Source organism: Carassius auratus, chromosome 45, assembly GCF_003368295.1.
Source record: "Carassius auratus strain Wakin chromosome 45, ASM336829v1, whole genome shotgun sequence".
Lineage (NCBI taxonomy): Eukaryota > Metazoa > Chordata > Actinopteri > Cypriniformes > Cyprinidae > Carassius > Carassius auratus.
The window spans coordinates 3501011-3516527 of record NC_039287.1 but is presented as its reverse complement, the minus strand read 5'-3'; the positions used below and the strand labels follow the sequence as shown (position 1 = coordinate 3516527).

Below are 15517 nucleotides of genomic sequence, written 5' to 3'. Positions count from 1 at the left end.
CAAATCAGGATTTTTGTTTATTTTTGCATCTAATCCATGTTATTTAACAGCCTCTGAAATGACATGATTAGGGAGATCAAAGCAAGCTATTGTAACTTAATGGGTGCTCTAATTCAGACCTATATTAGCTACTGGTCGTACCCAAATGAGTTTATTTTTCAACAGGCTTTTCCTAATTCTGGACCACTTACAATTATATATGCCCATTCAAAGTAATTATCAGCTACAGAACACAATTTTACAGTATTTCAATTTTCCTCTGCTTTGGCTGTGTATTTTTTTATTGCTTGCATACTTATATGCTCATTGTATAAGACTCCAGCATCCCTTTTGTTAAGACCAGGTCCAAGCTTGTTTATGCTAGTTTGGTGCTGTTCTACCTCGAAATTAGCAAACCAATTTGAATTCCTATTCGAATTTGAATGTAAGAAAGTAGAACAGAAATGTAAATGTAAATGGTAATATATATTTCATCATATAAAATAAATGACATAATTTTCAAAATTAACTTTTTCTTTAATTCTTTCTTAGATTTCACTTCAGCTTCATGGAGGAGGTTGCAGTTCTGTTCAAATCCAATTCAGATTGGAACTCATACTGAGAAGGAACCAACTGAGTGTGTTTTAAGGCTGAAATATGACCTCAATTTGACCTGAAAACAAGCGTATTTAATTTAAATGCTGCATGAAAGCAACTTATTTGTATAGTTATGATTCAGTATTCAACTCTTTTCAGCATTAGTATCCTAAATTACAAGTTAGTGTTCTCCTGATATTCTTGTAGGCACAATCTTTTCTTTCCTTTGAGGTGAATGTGAGGTCTCTTGTCCACCGAGACTTCTTGTTGCCTCTGGGAGATTTTGTTTTTCTCCTTTATGCACGGCTCGCCTGCAAATTGCATTTCGTGCTTAATTTGCAATTCGCACTCCCAAGTCAGTGCTAAGCTTGTTAAAGGCACGTTATCTTTCTGATCATCGGTTAATTGATGGGAACCATATTTGGACATATATAGTCAATACGCCATAAACCAATGAATTTTAAGTCCATCACAAATTGAGTGATGTGTATTTTTAGCCCATGTCATATCTTCTGGGGTGTGGAAAGAGGTGACGTTGGTAGTGTCTTGTACGTCAGCCTTGACTAAGGGTTGTATGGCTGTCCAGGTTGTACGTAATACCATGCCTTGGTGAAGCCCCATCCACGGACACTGGGGGGGCTGAACCAGAGGAAGGGGTGTGCCGTTATAAGACGGGAGAGAAAGGGAGCAGGCAAGCAGTTGAACAAACCTAGAATCTGAAGATTGGACATAACCGCCACACCTGAAGACTGAAAGTGAGAGAGAGAGACTGAGAAAAACCCATTATCACAGACGGCAGGTAAAACAAGGTGTCATGGTGATACCTCTTTTCTATTTTTGTATTGATTCTAATTCCACAGTGAAAGAATGCAGATTAAACCTGATTTATTGGATCATTTGGTTGTTGTTGTTTTGTTTTGGTTTTTGTTTTCTGCCTGACGTGACAAGTATTCTGTGATTACTTTCTTTTTTGCTCATCTATTGATACTAATATTTGTCTAAGCAAATGACTGCAGTTGCCATCACAGTCATTGTTTTTCTTATAGCAGTATGATTAGGGTAATATTATTGTGACGAGGTCCCTGGATGACGTTTTAATGATTAGTGCTGCTCTCCAAATTATCTTTTTTCCATTACTCATAGCTTCTCAGTATTAATCATCTCCGTGGCTTGTTTTTTTTTTTTTTTTTTTTTTTTTTTGCATGCAAAGTTTTCCATTTTTTTGTTTGCAGACATTGGTCTTTATTATTATTATTATTAATAATAATAATAATATTTTATTTGTTTCATTTTTTTTTAAACTTTTGAGAATAATTGTTTCTGTATAAGAATAGAATATAAATTTTTCTGGATTATGTTTGTTTTGGAGGTGTAGTGTAACAGACTCTCACAAAATTATAAGTCTGCTTACAATTGATAAAAATTGAATATATTACTCTAGACAACAGTAATAAATGTATTTCATTCAAAGCTTTGGTCGCATAGAGACCTGAGTGCACTATTTGAAGTCACTGACGAGGGAAACACAGCTATTTTGTCTCTTCGTTTACTACTGATATTTTTTGTAGCTGTAATTAAACTAAATGTAACACAGTTTGTCCACCGAGACCCTTTAATCAGCTAGCTGAGTATTTTGCGCAAAATGTTTATTACAAAATGTCAGGTTATTACTGCCTGCACAGAATAGCAACAAGTGTGTTATTCATTCATATGACTGTTTCCTGCTTCTATTTAAGATGACAGTTCTTATATATTAGTAAATAACTTGACCAATAATAAAAAAGACTGAGTATAATATACTGTATATTTATGCATGGTTTAATCATTTACCCATAAATCAAGTATTTAATTATTATTTTTTTAGTGAAGGCAAGGCACAAATTTTATAAACAATGTTTATATATATATATATATATATATATATATATATATATATATATATATATATATATATATATATATATATATATATATATATATATATATATATATATATATATATATATAAACAATACAAAAATGAATAATCAAATAATATTTAAATTATGGTCATTTATATAAATCAAGCTAAAGCTGAATTTCAGATTATTTTTTTTTCTCCCAAATTAAGTAGAATAATAATTACAGGCATACACACACACACACATATGTGTATATTATATATAAAATATATTATATTCTACTTTATTGATTTTCATTATTTACATATTCTGAAGCACTTCATACTTTGCGAGAAGCAATCAAATCTCTTTTTAAAGCCTGCAAAATGTCTTTTATTCATTTTAAATCAATTTCTGAAAAGTTTAAATAGGTCTTTGATTTTGCTTGCATCTTTCAACTAAGGCAAAATCAAGACATACACTGCAACTAAATACATTTTCCAAATAACACATATTATGCATGCCATAATAAATTCATGCAACACTCCTCTATGAATTAAAGAATGAAAGCTGCTTGTCCAGTTTAGTATAAGTATTAAAAAAACGTTGCACTGCATTATGGAGACTAATTTTCCTCAAATTAATTACCTGAGTCGTGTAAATTGATTTTTTTTTGGATTATATGCCATGCATAGATATTTCACACTACACCTCTACAGATCATTGCGAGCATTATTATTCAAATACAACTTTTTCTTAACCCTGTGTCATTTTGATTTGGAAATTGCAAACCCTATGAAGAAATTGTGACTTTCCATTCGACAAACAGTTTAAAATATGCATCTGCCTATTTACTTTCACCACTGCCATTGATTTAAATGATGGTGACAGTGGCATTTATTGCATTTTGTCCTCGCAATTGAAATGTCATGCCGATAGTCCTTCAAAAATAAATAAAAAAAGAAACTTTTCACTCCCTCCCTCCATCTTTTCATGGTAAATTCTCTGTTCATTGTCATGGCCACGGGGAGGATAATGCAATGATTGCTGCTGTTCTGCCAGTGAAGAGGCAGTGTGTGTGGAGGGGACCATCATCATCTGCAACGGGACTGCAGACTCGGAGCCCTCTGGCAATCATTGTGCTCTCAATTAAAGTAACCATGCGAATCCCCCGTTCCTCAATGGAAATGGTTATGACAATGAGCAGAGCCTAGATTATTTTGATACAATGCAATTACGAAGGACAAAAAAAAAATTGCTAGATATAGCAAACAGGTAAGCTATCATTTACTGAGTAATAAATCGGAGATGAAGTGCCTTCACATTCAGCGGATGATATAACGTGGATGAGAAAGAGGTCATGTTCCTCTTTCCATCGGCTGTGGAACAAACAAACAAAAGTAATTGTTATATGCTCATTCTTGACACAGTTGACCAACAAAAATGATAATGAAAATAGCACAAATCAGAAAGCAGAACAAAAGCAGACGTAATTTTCCAGAATCTGGTGGTGACTCAGTTCAAGCATTTGTGTTTCGGCCACGGCGCGGGAACAGAATAAGAATGGGGTTTGGTGTTTACTGTGGAAGTGATACGATCAGGTGGCTGTAGGAGAGGGCGAGCAGACCGGTCAAATCAGATTAGTCGCATTCCCTTAGATTAGTCAAAAGACTGCGGACAGATCGGCTCTTCTTGGACCATTACACTAGGACTTACATTCACTTAGAAATGTTTTTTTTTTTTTGCAACTTGATATTCAACTAAAAATGAGTAGCTTATTTGTAGAACTATGGGTAAAGAGTAGCTTCAAAGTGAAATTTTGTCATCATTTACTCACACTCATTTTGTCCCAATTTTTTTTTTTTCTCCATAGAAAGTACACTTGTCACTGTATGGACAAAAAAAGACTCAAGATAGAAAGTCATAGGGTTTGGAACAAAATGTATGATATATCATTTAGTAAGTTGTGAAAGACATACATCCTTACACGTTCTTTTAAATTAGGGCAACATGTACATTTAGGTCAAACAGGACACATCTGTCTCTGCTAAAGGCCCAGTATTAATATTGCAGATGATAGTTGCTGAGGTTGATGCTTTTGCACTTTCCCTCCAGCTGTTTTCATATTTTCCATTATCTCCAACAAATAAGAGATTGTAGCAGGGGATGATCATAAAAAAGTACCATCAAATCACTCTGCAAATTGAACTGTATTAATGATGCAAGGGATTTAATTGGTTGGAAAACTTTTTTTTTTTTTTTTTTGTCGAGCCTTTTGGTAGTCCTTCCCTAAAAGTGCTCTGGATACCCATGTCCACAAGAGGGGCTATAATTATACATACTCTTTGCTCACTGAGCAGAGACATCTCAAGATGCTTTTATTGTCAACTTTTCATCACTGCTCTGGAGTCCACCGAAAGATTTTTTGTTGGCTTCCATCAAAGAAAGCTTTTAGAGATGAGCGTAGTACATGTGTGCGTTTCTCTCCTAATGCGGTCGTGACTAATGTGTGCTGGCGCAGTGCGTGAGTCAGAGTTTGATGGGAACTGCATTCCCGCTCTTTCTCTCCTGCACTCATTTCCTTCTCATTATGCCACACATGCTAATTCAGACATTAATTAGGGCCAATGATGAGTTTCCTTAATGAACTTCATGATGAGTGAGAAAAAAAAACAGATGGTGGCCTGCAAATTTTGACATGTTTCAGTGGTGACAGTAGAGGTGGTGATCCACATCATTATGTTATATTTCATGCGTGAACGTTTCAAATATGTTTGATTCACTTCGAGGGGCCCTGCCTTTATTGTGATTTTCATGAAGTGATCTTATCTGGGACATGTGTTTGATTAATTAGAATCCCTGATGTAGATAAATTACTTATTCAATTAGACTTTTAGGAGTTTTTTCTGAAATGGAACCACTTAAAATGTGCTCTGTTTCTTTATGAAACTAACCACTATAAATTTCTTAGAGCATCTGTAACAAAACATTTAGTTATTCTCCCCCTGACATACAGTAAAATGTTCATGTAATAAACTGAAAACTGAAGAATGATTTCTACTCTTTCTACTCTTCTCTCTCATTTGTCAGATATCCCATTGGTTACTCTAAGTTCCTGCTTCAGTTGTTTGTTCTGGAGTGTGTTCTGTAAAGAAGTCATGAAGACCCCATTTTGGACCCTACTGCTCTTATGCTTGTGTCCCTCGGGTCACAGTGACTGCCAAAAGGACTGTTTAACCTGTAGACTCATCCTACCTGAACACCAAGCGTTTAATACATTGGTAAGTGCCACGTCTATAACTAATATAAAAGAACAAACTCCATATTCATTTTCATGGTTTTAAATTAAGCTCATGGATATGGTACAGTATTTTTAACAAAACAAATATGTCTGTAAGATATCTTACAGTAGGAATGGATGAGCAAAATTGTGATACAAATTAACTTTATTAAAAGTCTCTGTCACGATGGTGGGTATAATCAAGTTGCTAATGACTGTTCAGACCAAACAGCTGTGACTGGGGTAATTGGGGTAATATCTGCCCATAATTGTCTGCTGTGGTGCCGTCAGCTGCTGATGTTGTGGGTAGGAGTGATTGACACTTGGTGGAGGTGCTCTCGCCGCAGCCAGATGGGTCCCTGTGGGCATGCTTTTGCTCTGTGACACCACAATGGTGTCACACTTTAAAATTTAATCATCAGATTAAAACATATACTCCCTTAGTGTGAGATTCTAAAGAATGTTTTTCATTTGCCATCAACATTTAATTCACAGTGACCTATTACTTTTCATACATTCATCTTCTAGTTTCACTCAACTGTTTTAAGCCGCTACATTATTTTTTATTTTCTCCCTATAAATGGGAGATAATAAAAAAGAAAAAAAAGAAAAAAAAAAAAGAATACCGGCTCACCTGCTATATAACCACCCTTAAAAAGGGCATCACATGAACATTGTGTGGAAAGAACCTTTATTGGTCTACAGCTGAGCATTTCTGATCACATAGAAAATGAGGATTTTTATCCCATTCTAGTCACTCAATTATCATATAATTTCTTGCACCAATGCCACATATCATTTCACATCTCGTTGCACTGGTAAGACCGTTTGCATGCAGTATTGTGCCGCGAGGAATTTTTATACTTCGAAAGGGCAAATTCAAATCATTAATAAATGATAAATCTCCAACAAAGGAAAAAATGTATCCTCTTTTTGAATGCTAAATTTTCTTTCTTTTTATAAAGAAAAGATTAAACAAGCAAAAACGAAATGAAAATATAAATTAAACTACCAAAACAGGAATAAAGACATTTGATATAATTTTACAAAAATGTCCTTTTCAAATAAATTCTGTTTTGTCATTTGAACTTTATCAAATACAGGTGCATCTCTTTAATTTAGAATGTCATGGAAAAGTTCATTTATTTCAGTAATTCAACTCAAATTGTGAAAATTATATTAATTATATTATATTAAATAAATTCAATGCACACAGACTGAAGTAGTTTAAGTCTTTGGTTCTTTTAATTGTTATGATTTTGGCTCACATTTAACAAAAACCCACCAATTCACATTTCAACAAATTAGAATACTTCATGAGACCAATAAAAAAACAACAACCTTTTTTAGTGAATTGTTGGCTTTCTGGAAAGTCTGTTAATTTACTGTACATGTATATGTACTGTACTCAATACTTGGTAGGGGCTACTTTTGCTTTAATTGTTTGGTTTTTGTTAAATGTGAGCCAAAAGACTTAAACTACTGTACTTCAGTCTGTGTGCACTGAATTTATTTAATACACAATTAGAGTTGAATTACTGAAATAAACCTTTCCACAACAGTTTAATTAATTGAGATGCACCTGTAATCCTGAAAAAAAAGGTTTTCCACAAAAATATTAAGCAACACAACTGTTTTCAACACTGATAATAATAAGAAATGTTTCTTATGCACCACATCAGCATATTAGCATGATTTCTGAAGGTTTATCTGACACTGAAGAGTAAAAAACAGTTACTTTAAATTTTAATATTTCACAATATTACTGTTTTTACTGTATTTTTGATTTTATATATATATATATATATATATATATATATATATATATATATATATATATATATATATATATATATATATACATACATATGTGCGTGGGTGTGTGTGTGTGTGTGTGTGTATATATATATATATATATATATATATATATATATATATATATATATATATATATATGTGTGTGTGTGTGTGTGTGTGTGTGTGTGTATATATATATAGAGAGAGAGAGAGAGAGAGAGAGAGAGAGATAAAAATGCCACTATTGATTTTCTGAGCATGTTCAGTTCAGTTTGATTGATATTTGTCAATTTTATTTAATTAAAAATTTCTTTCATAAAAATATTTTGTCATGCTGTTTTGCAGGTATGTATCCTGGAATGTGAATCACGGACAACTCCTGCACTGACCTGGGATTTGTGTTACCAAGAAGCGGGTCTGAAACACCTTTCACCACTGTTACAGGAGGAGGAAATATCAAAGCGCTCTGATGGTGATGAAGTGGAGCCTCTGGCCACAGTGAGCATAGAAAATGACAATGGTGTTGAGTATATTGAGGCTTTGGAGCGGTTTCGACACGCTGCGCAAGCACTCGGCAGCCAGCAGCCTTCAGAGGAGGAGAAACTCGAAATTTCATATGACCCAGACATTGACCCAAGGACAGAGGAGGACCAGGATGGCGTAGGAGAAGGCAAGAGCAGTGAAGCAGCCGTAAGCATATCTAAGCGATTTGGAGGCTTTATGAAAGGTCGTCACGGATTCCGGAAGTTGGTGAGCTCCGGAAGGCCTTTGCAGAAACGCTACGGTGGCTTCATAGGGATAAGGAAATCTGCCCGCAAGTGGAACAACCAGAAGCGTGTGAGTCAGCTACTGAGGCAGTACCTGAGCTTGACGGGTCGCTCCGGGCGTTCAGGTCACACCAGAATCTGAAGACAGAATGCTGTTTAGTTGGGCTTATAGTACAGGCTTTGGTCTTTTCACTTACCTCAACTCAACTGCTAATCAGCCATCAGTAACTGTGAACGTCTATCATGCACCACAGCCCAGAACTAGATAAATCTGTGTTTAATCAAAGAAGAGGAATATTTTGTATAGCGTTGGTTTTTATCATTGGCATTTCCATGGTTCTGTTCCTGACATCAAAAACACCTCAATCAAGTCGTTAGGACAGATGTTGCTGATGAGAACTGATTGTTCATTTCAGACTCAAAACTCCTAGAATTAACCTTGAAGCATTGTAAAAATAAATAAATAAATCAATTATAATGATAATAATAAAAGCAGTGGAACTTGAACTGAGCACGTGAATCAGTTACAAATGGGTTGTAGTGGAGTATTAAGTTTTCTTGTTCTGTTTGGTGATTACTGAGAGAAAGCACTTTATATTTTAACCTTGCACACTGACTTGTGCTACGAATGGTTGTTTAGCACACATCCTTGACGTATAGAACTGTCTTAAAAATTACTAGAGCAATCAAACGAGTTATCAAAATCAATAGGTGATCAAATGTAGTACAAAACTGAAAGAACGATATTCTTCAAGGAATATATATTATTCTTTCTTTTTTTAGACCAATGCTGCCCCCTAAAGCGTACACTCCGTATTCGTTAGGAATACCACGCATAAAATCCTTACAATTATCATTGAAAATAAACATAGACAGTAAAAGAAAATAAACGACAACTTTAGGCTTTGCAAACAAAACCGCGGCCCGCGCATGTTAGCCAATCAGAATAGGTGAGGGCGGCTCTCTGCCAATGGCGCGAGTTTGGGGGCGGGATTACCAGTTTGTCCAAACAGTAAAAGATGTGGATCAGTATATATGTTTAAAAACGATTCAGTAATTATTTTTGCAAATCAGTTTGGTGCTGCAAAAAATGCACTTTAATTGTTTGGTTCCACCTGAGGATAATGGCATTTTGGCTTAGCATATGTTCCCGCTCTCTGCATTTGTTTGTGCATAAACATTTCCAACTGAGGTCATCTTAGTGCTTGACAGACTCTCCCTCACATTAATAATCAGAATGGGTTTTGAAAACTGACACCCCACATGTAAGGAAAGAGCTAGCAAATAGTCTTTCTGTGTACTTTACAGTATTCTGCATATAAATGTATGGTTTTGTGTGTAGACTTTAATTTAATTAAAAGAAAAAAACATTCTGTAAGCATTTTTGGATTTTTTCTTCTTCTTTTAATCCTTTCATCTTGTACATGAAATGCACACAAAAGCCAATAAAATAATTTTACGATTGTTATTTGTCATGCACAAATGACAAGCTTTTGAAATTTGCATATCTTATCTTTGTGTCTTTTTAATCATACATATCTTTCTTTTTTTTTATTCAGTATGATGTTACACTTTCAAATCCTTTTAGATGTTCCCAAGGGAATGTTCCAGTATTGTACAAGACCTTAACACTTTTTGGAAGGGTGACAAGAAAGGTACAAAAGGAAACAAGCCCAATCTATTCTATGGGCAATATTCAGTCGAGCTCCCTTTAACTCTTTGCAATAGCACTTTGGTATTCAATCAAAAGGTTATAGCTGCACTTTTATCTCCATCAGACAACATACTGTAGTCAGAGATGTGTCCGATGTTCACTCATCACCACTGTAGCTTTATAACTGGCAGTTAAGACTGATTAGGAAGCGCTATGGCATACGACCTTAGTCAAACCTCAAGAAACTCAAAAGTTGTGGCTAAATTCAGAGTAAATGCGTAGAAAGAAAAAAAAAAAGACAATACATGACATTACACTGTTACACCTTTCAGGCTAACCAAACGGCAATAGAAAAAGATCATGAAAATGCTCAAAGATATACATTGTCCACAGTTTACAAAAATCAACAATCACTTAAATATCTCAGGTATGGATGAAGTGCAGAACTGGGGTTGAAAAACACCTTGATCAGATACAGGATTACACTTTAGTCTCACGAGACTAAACTGATTTTGGGATCCTACTACTCCACAGTCTCGACAGCTAGTACCAGCGTTCACTTTGTGCGGAAATATAACAAAACACTTTTAACTTTAGTAGGAAAGCAAAACAAAAAAAAGGTAGAAAAGTGAAAAGACGGGTCCTCTACAGTGCAAGGAATAGTTGGAGGAAAGAAAGAAAATGGAGATTCTTCCTTGTCTCCTATAGTCTTTTATTAGTCTGGGAACCGCTGACAGGCTTTCTTCCAGCGGCAGGCGGTGCACCATTGGTCCCTACGCTCCACGCCATACACTTTTCGGCACTTTTTGGCCTCACCTCGACCCTTCCTAAGGACACAAAAAGAATAAATATACATTTAAAATATTCAAATTAGTCACTTTTAAAAATTAGTTACGTATTAGTAACGTAATGCACTCGTGACTGAGTGATCGATCGGTCATGTTAATATTTGTGACTTCAAAAATCCCATTAATATTAATTTATCTTTGCTTAAGATATAATTTAACTAAGCATGGCCAAATACCTGAATGAACAGTGCCCTCTGGAGGGAGATGCGCTCATGGTCTGTGATCTGGTGGGGGTGCTGTTCCTCTGTAGCCACTGCTCTCCGACACTCACCGACCGGTTGCGAGAGGCTGAAATCTACAGATCAACATAGTAATAAAAGGACAGATGGGATAAAGTCTTTTAAAATGCTACACCTATGTTGTGAAGTGCTTTTGGAGAGATGGACCAACCTGAGGTTTCTGCTGGACATCACTAGAAGGGGACCAGCTACAAAATGTGGGAGAGCCTGGAGAGACCATCACCTGAACGGGCGTGCAGGCCTGAAGAAAACAACATAGTGATGGGAAAATAGTTTTTTGTATTGGTTTTTAGAATACCGTTATTACCTTTTTGGATCTTCTAAGTTTTGGTTACCTGGACTTTCAATGGAGGGACAGTAGCCTCTTAAGTTTCATGAAAAATAATGTTTCTCAATGATTTAACAGTCTTATGGGTTTGAAACGACATGAAGGTGTGTAAACTATTGGTGCTTTTGAACACTACCTGGTAGGTTTTTTTGTACCACTTCGGTTGAGGTTCCAAGTGAACCTTACCGTTACCAAAACCTGACATGTAAACTCTGCTGATCACGGATTTTGCAGGAGAGAATCAACACTATCTGCGTCACTTAACTTGTGACACAAACGCAACAAAATGGCTAGATTATAATAATAACGACGTGGATAATCCCACCCACTCTAAACTGCAGTGGAAACAGCGCCATATGACAGAATATTATTTTTTGGGTGAACTGTACCTTTAATTTCAGATTATCATTATTTGCATCATTAATCATCATCTCAGCACCTGATAGAGATGTTCAGTGTGAATCTGCCACACGCTGCTTGGAGCTGATTGGCTGAGTGGGCTTGACTGGACTGGAGCATCTTGGTGTCCTGGGGTGGTTTGGCTTTGTGTGGAACTGCAGGAGGTCCAGGCCCCACTGGAAAAGGATGGAGCAGGAGATGGAGGTGCAGTCTCCTCATCTTCAGAGGAGACCTCTGTGTAGTAGAAGTCTTCCTCCCTATGCGACTGCTCTGAGCCCCCACTGTTTAAGAGAAACACAATAAAGGGAAAAAATATATGTTTTTTAAACATAATAAACACTGGCATTGCTTAAAGCTGCTTCATAACTTTCCTGTGCCATCTGAATTGTTCCAAGAGTTTGGTGTGTGTGAGGACACACTCACCCCAGGTGAAGAATGCGAATGTGCCGTTTCATTCCAACCCGGGATGTCAGCACTTTGCCACAGCCAGGCCACAGACACCTGTACGCTCCCCTGCTCAAGCTCTGTAAATGAGAAAGAAAAACAAAGAGTGACTCACAGGCATTTTTAAAGCATCAGCTTAAAACACTGTTTATTCACCCTCAGGTCCAGCAGTCTGACAGGCTTCTCATTCTCACCTTGCACCTCCTGGCTTTCGGTTCCTCACATGAAGCTTCGTCCAGCTCCATGTGCAGTCCTTCATCTGTCAGTTGGCCCAGGCTCCTGTCCATCTCAGTGACCGATGGAGAAGGGGCTGGGCTGACACTGCCATGGTCCCAGCTCCAGTAACCACTGCTGCCACTGTCAGACAACTCACCTCCACAGCACTCCATGTCCCCTATAATCACAGACAAAAAAGGAGAGTGTGAATTTCACATAACCATACAATTGCTAATTTAATTGTTGGGATGTGTGTTTTACTGTTGAATAAAAAACATAATAATCTTATAATTACATGTTAGATTAAAAAGTGAAATTAATAGTTAAAATAAATATTTGAGTGACAATACCACATAATTAAATAAATTAAATATTATTCAATTAAATGAGTGTAAATTTAAAGTGAAATTACTAGTTTTCAAAAATATTTGAAAGAAATTAATTAAATTATGAATTGCTTAATTCATTCCTTCATTCCTTGGGTTGTGTTTTATTCGGTTTCATAAAATATATAATATAATTAATTAAAGAATTACATAATTAAATGGGTGCATAATTAAAAAGCAAAATAATAAAACATACAAACATTTAAAGATTGACAAAATCACAAAATTGCTAAATTAATTGTTGGGTTATGTTATACTAGATCATTAAAAATATATAAGTATAGAAATTAAAAATTGTAATTAATAAAAACTTCTGAAAGAGCAAAAAAATAAACCAAAATTCACTAGATAAAAAAAATGGTAGTTGTCTACCATACACTACAAATTGTTCAATGTTTGGCAAGGTGTGGTTTGCAAAACAAACCAGTTCACCTGGTAGGAGGTCTCTCTGTGGGGGGCTTTGGACCACTGGACTGCTGCAGGACAGACTGGTGAGCACCATAGCAGCCATGATCTCATCCATCTCCACCGACTCAGGACTTCTAAAATAAGATAGAGAGTAAAAACTGTTCACAAGTCTACATTAAACTGCATTATACATCTAAGAAAACATAAAGTCCACAATAACATTTCACCTCGTATCCCACAATATCAGTGGACTAATTCTGCTCTAACAGACTTGTAAAGTAAAGTGAAAAAGGGCTTGTATTATATTTAGAAGAAAACAAACTAAATGGATGAAATGGATCTGTAGGTTAACCTGTAAGGTAAGTCCACACCAGCAGGCTGTGGCAAGGATAAAAGGTTTGTTTGCTGTGTGTGTCCCTCAGCTGACCACTCTGTCCCAGCTCCTGCTTTCAGCTTCCTCTGCACACACACCCCGGGCCCTTCTCCCTGCCCACAACACTGCATGTAGACCTGCAGGATTGGAAACAATCAATCACATACAAACAGACTATCCACACTTTCCATCTTCCATGAATAAGTTACAGGGGCTGTATAACCTTTATTGTGATACATACCAGCCCGTTCTGCCCTTCTGTGTCCATCGATATCGTGTCCAGACCTGCTCTGGATCCCACCGCTGCCTGCTGCCTCTCTCAGATAAACAGTCGGCGTTGGCTCTCCGTGAAAAAGCTACCAAGCAGGGAAAAGCATGTTAAAACACAGTACGTGTTTTAATCTAAACGGCAAGCAGTCTTATAACAACTCACAAGCTCAGCGATTGCGCCACGAGGCCATGAAAACGTGCAAAAATAATAAATAATTAATTACATTTACAAGCAACACCCTCTATTAAAAACTAAAACACTTATACGAGACTTTTAGGGTAAATAAATTACTAATATTGCGGGACTTACATGAAAACGACAACAATAACAAAAAATACCTTTATCGAACACACGCGATAGATTTTTGCATAGAGATAGGCAGCGCCAGTCGGATCTGTACCTTTACTTTTTTTTAGGGCAACACACCCCCTGACTGAGAGCCTCTCAGATACTGCAACTCCGGATTCAGGAAGTGAAATCATTGGGAGATCCAAATCCAGCAACGGAACAAGGATTCCATTTAGTGAGTGTTTAGAATCCATTCACTGATTCGTTCATTGCTCCTTTTTCTCTGTGTACTGTTGGATACACTGTAGGCGAGTCTTATTCAATTAATCATTAACTCAACCGGCTCCTTACAAACCACAAATTCGAAGTCTCTATTGCATTTTCATCTATTTTGACAAAATACCATCAATTTGTATTGCGACTTTTTGTATTATTGAACGTATTTGGCAGCTCATATCCGCCTTTACACGTATTTGTTGATTCTCGACTTGATCACACACCTGACAGAAAATAAGATGCTTTAATGACAGGCTATCATTCACACCAAGCCAAAGCCTACAGGCTTGCCTAAAATGCGAACATTTTGCATTTTCTTCCGGAAATGCTATTTTAGTTTGAATATTTGAAACAGCTGAATTATGATGTGCCATTTGTTTAATCCAGATCCATACTTTAGCTGGGACTCTCATAATGGGCGGTCGCATCCAGCTAAAAACATCCTTCCCACTGTGGGCGGAAGCTGTGCTCCGATTGGCTGACTCGGTTCCCCGACGGACACACCTTCGCCCAACAACGTGTGCGTACACGAGTTTCTGCTCAACCTCAGTTAACGTACACAATCCAATAAGGCAAAACAACAGACAGTTGCAATGCAATAAATCATGTTTGTGAACATTACTCTTGAAAATGCACATATAAAAACATTTTAAACTGCATGCATTCAATAGCCACACTAAAAGAGTTAATCGGTAGGATTAAAATCAGAGGAGTTCACATAAACAACGTCAACATGATTATAGTAGGAAAAGTCTGTTAAATGCAATAAATTAAATACCTTCGATATTTGACATTCCGTCACTAAAAGACCGGCGTGTTTAATGATTTTACCTTGAATGTTTTTGTAGGGAGATATGCCGCTGTCTGTTGCTCACCAGCGCTTCTCTGTCGTCAGTAAGTCAGTGGGTGGGGGGTTCTGTGCGTCGCGCTAGCGCAGTTTACGTGCCCTCTGTCACTCCGTTATGCCGATGACATTTGCTTACTGCAGGATCTCACAGTCTTCTTTATATAGCTTCAATATTTTGCACTGTGCGGAGTCACAAATGGTCAAATAGTATCTTTAGGTTATAATAAAATAAACAAGATT

At 36.5% G+C, this 15517-nt stretch overlaps 2 protein-coding genes across 6 annotated transcripts; one reads left to right on the top strand and one right to left on the bottom strand.

The window, feature by feature from the left end:
* Positions 1-1072: 1072 nt before the first annotated feature.
* Positions 1073-9584, top strand: LOC113062946 (prepronociceptin-like). The gene is made up of 3 exons (XM_026233049.1): positions 1073-1375; positions 5547-5737; positions 7879-9584. Exons 2-3 carry the CDS (start codon positions 5615-5617, stop codon positions 8440-8442), a joined length of 687 nt encoding a protein of 228 aa, XP_026088834.1. The 5' UTR covers positions 1073-1375; positions 5547-5614; the 3' UTR covers positions 8443-9584.
* A 118-nt stretch (positions 9585-9702) lies between these two features.
* On the bottom strand, positions 9703-15361 carry LOC113062945 (zinc finger protein 395-like). 5 transcript variants are annotated; one of them, XM_026233044.1, is made up of 10 exons: positions 15262-15361; positions 13837-13951; positions 13575-13732; positions 13247-13356; positions 12407-12606; positions 12192-12292; positions 11809-12049; positions 11193-11282; positions 10979-11097; positions 9703-10781 (listed from the first exon to the last, which is right to left on the bottom strand). In XM_026233044.1, exons 2-10 carry the CDS (start codon positions 13861-13863, stop codon positions 10670-10672), a joined length of 1158 nt encoding a protein of 385 aa, XP_026088829.1. In that variant the 5' UTR covers positions 13864-13951; positions 15262-15361; the 3' UTR covers positions 9703-10669. The 5 variants fall into 5 exon arrangements, with proteins under 5 accessions (XP_026088829.1, XP_026088831.1, XP_026088830.1 ...); XM_026233046.1 differs by lacking the exon at positions 15262-15361 and adding an exon at positions 15209-15232; XM_026233045.1 differs by lacking the exon at positions 15262-15361 and adding an exon at positions 14205-14354.
* Between the last annotated feature and the right edge of the window lie 156 nt (positions 15362-15517).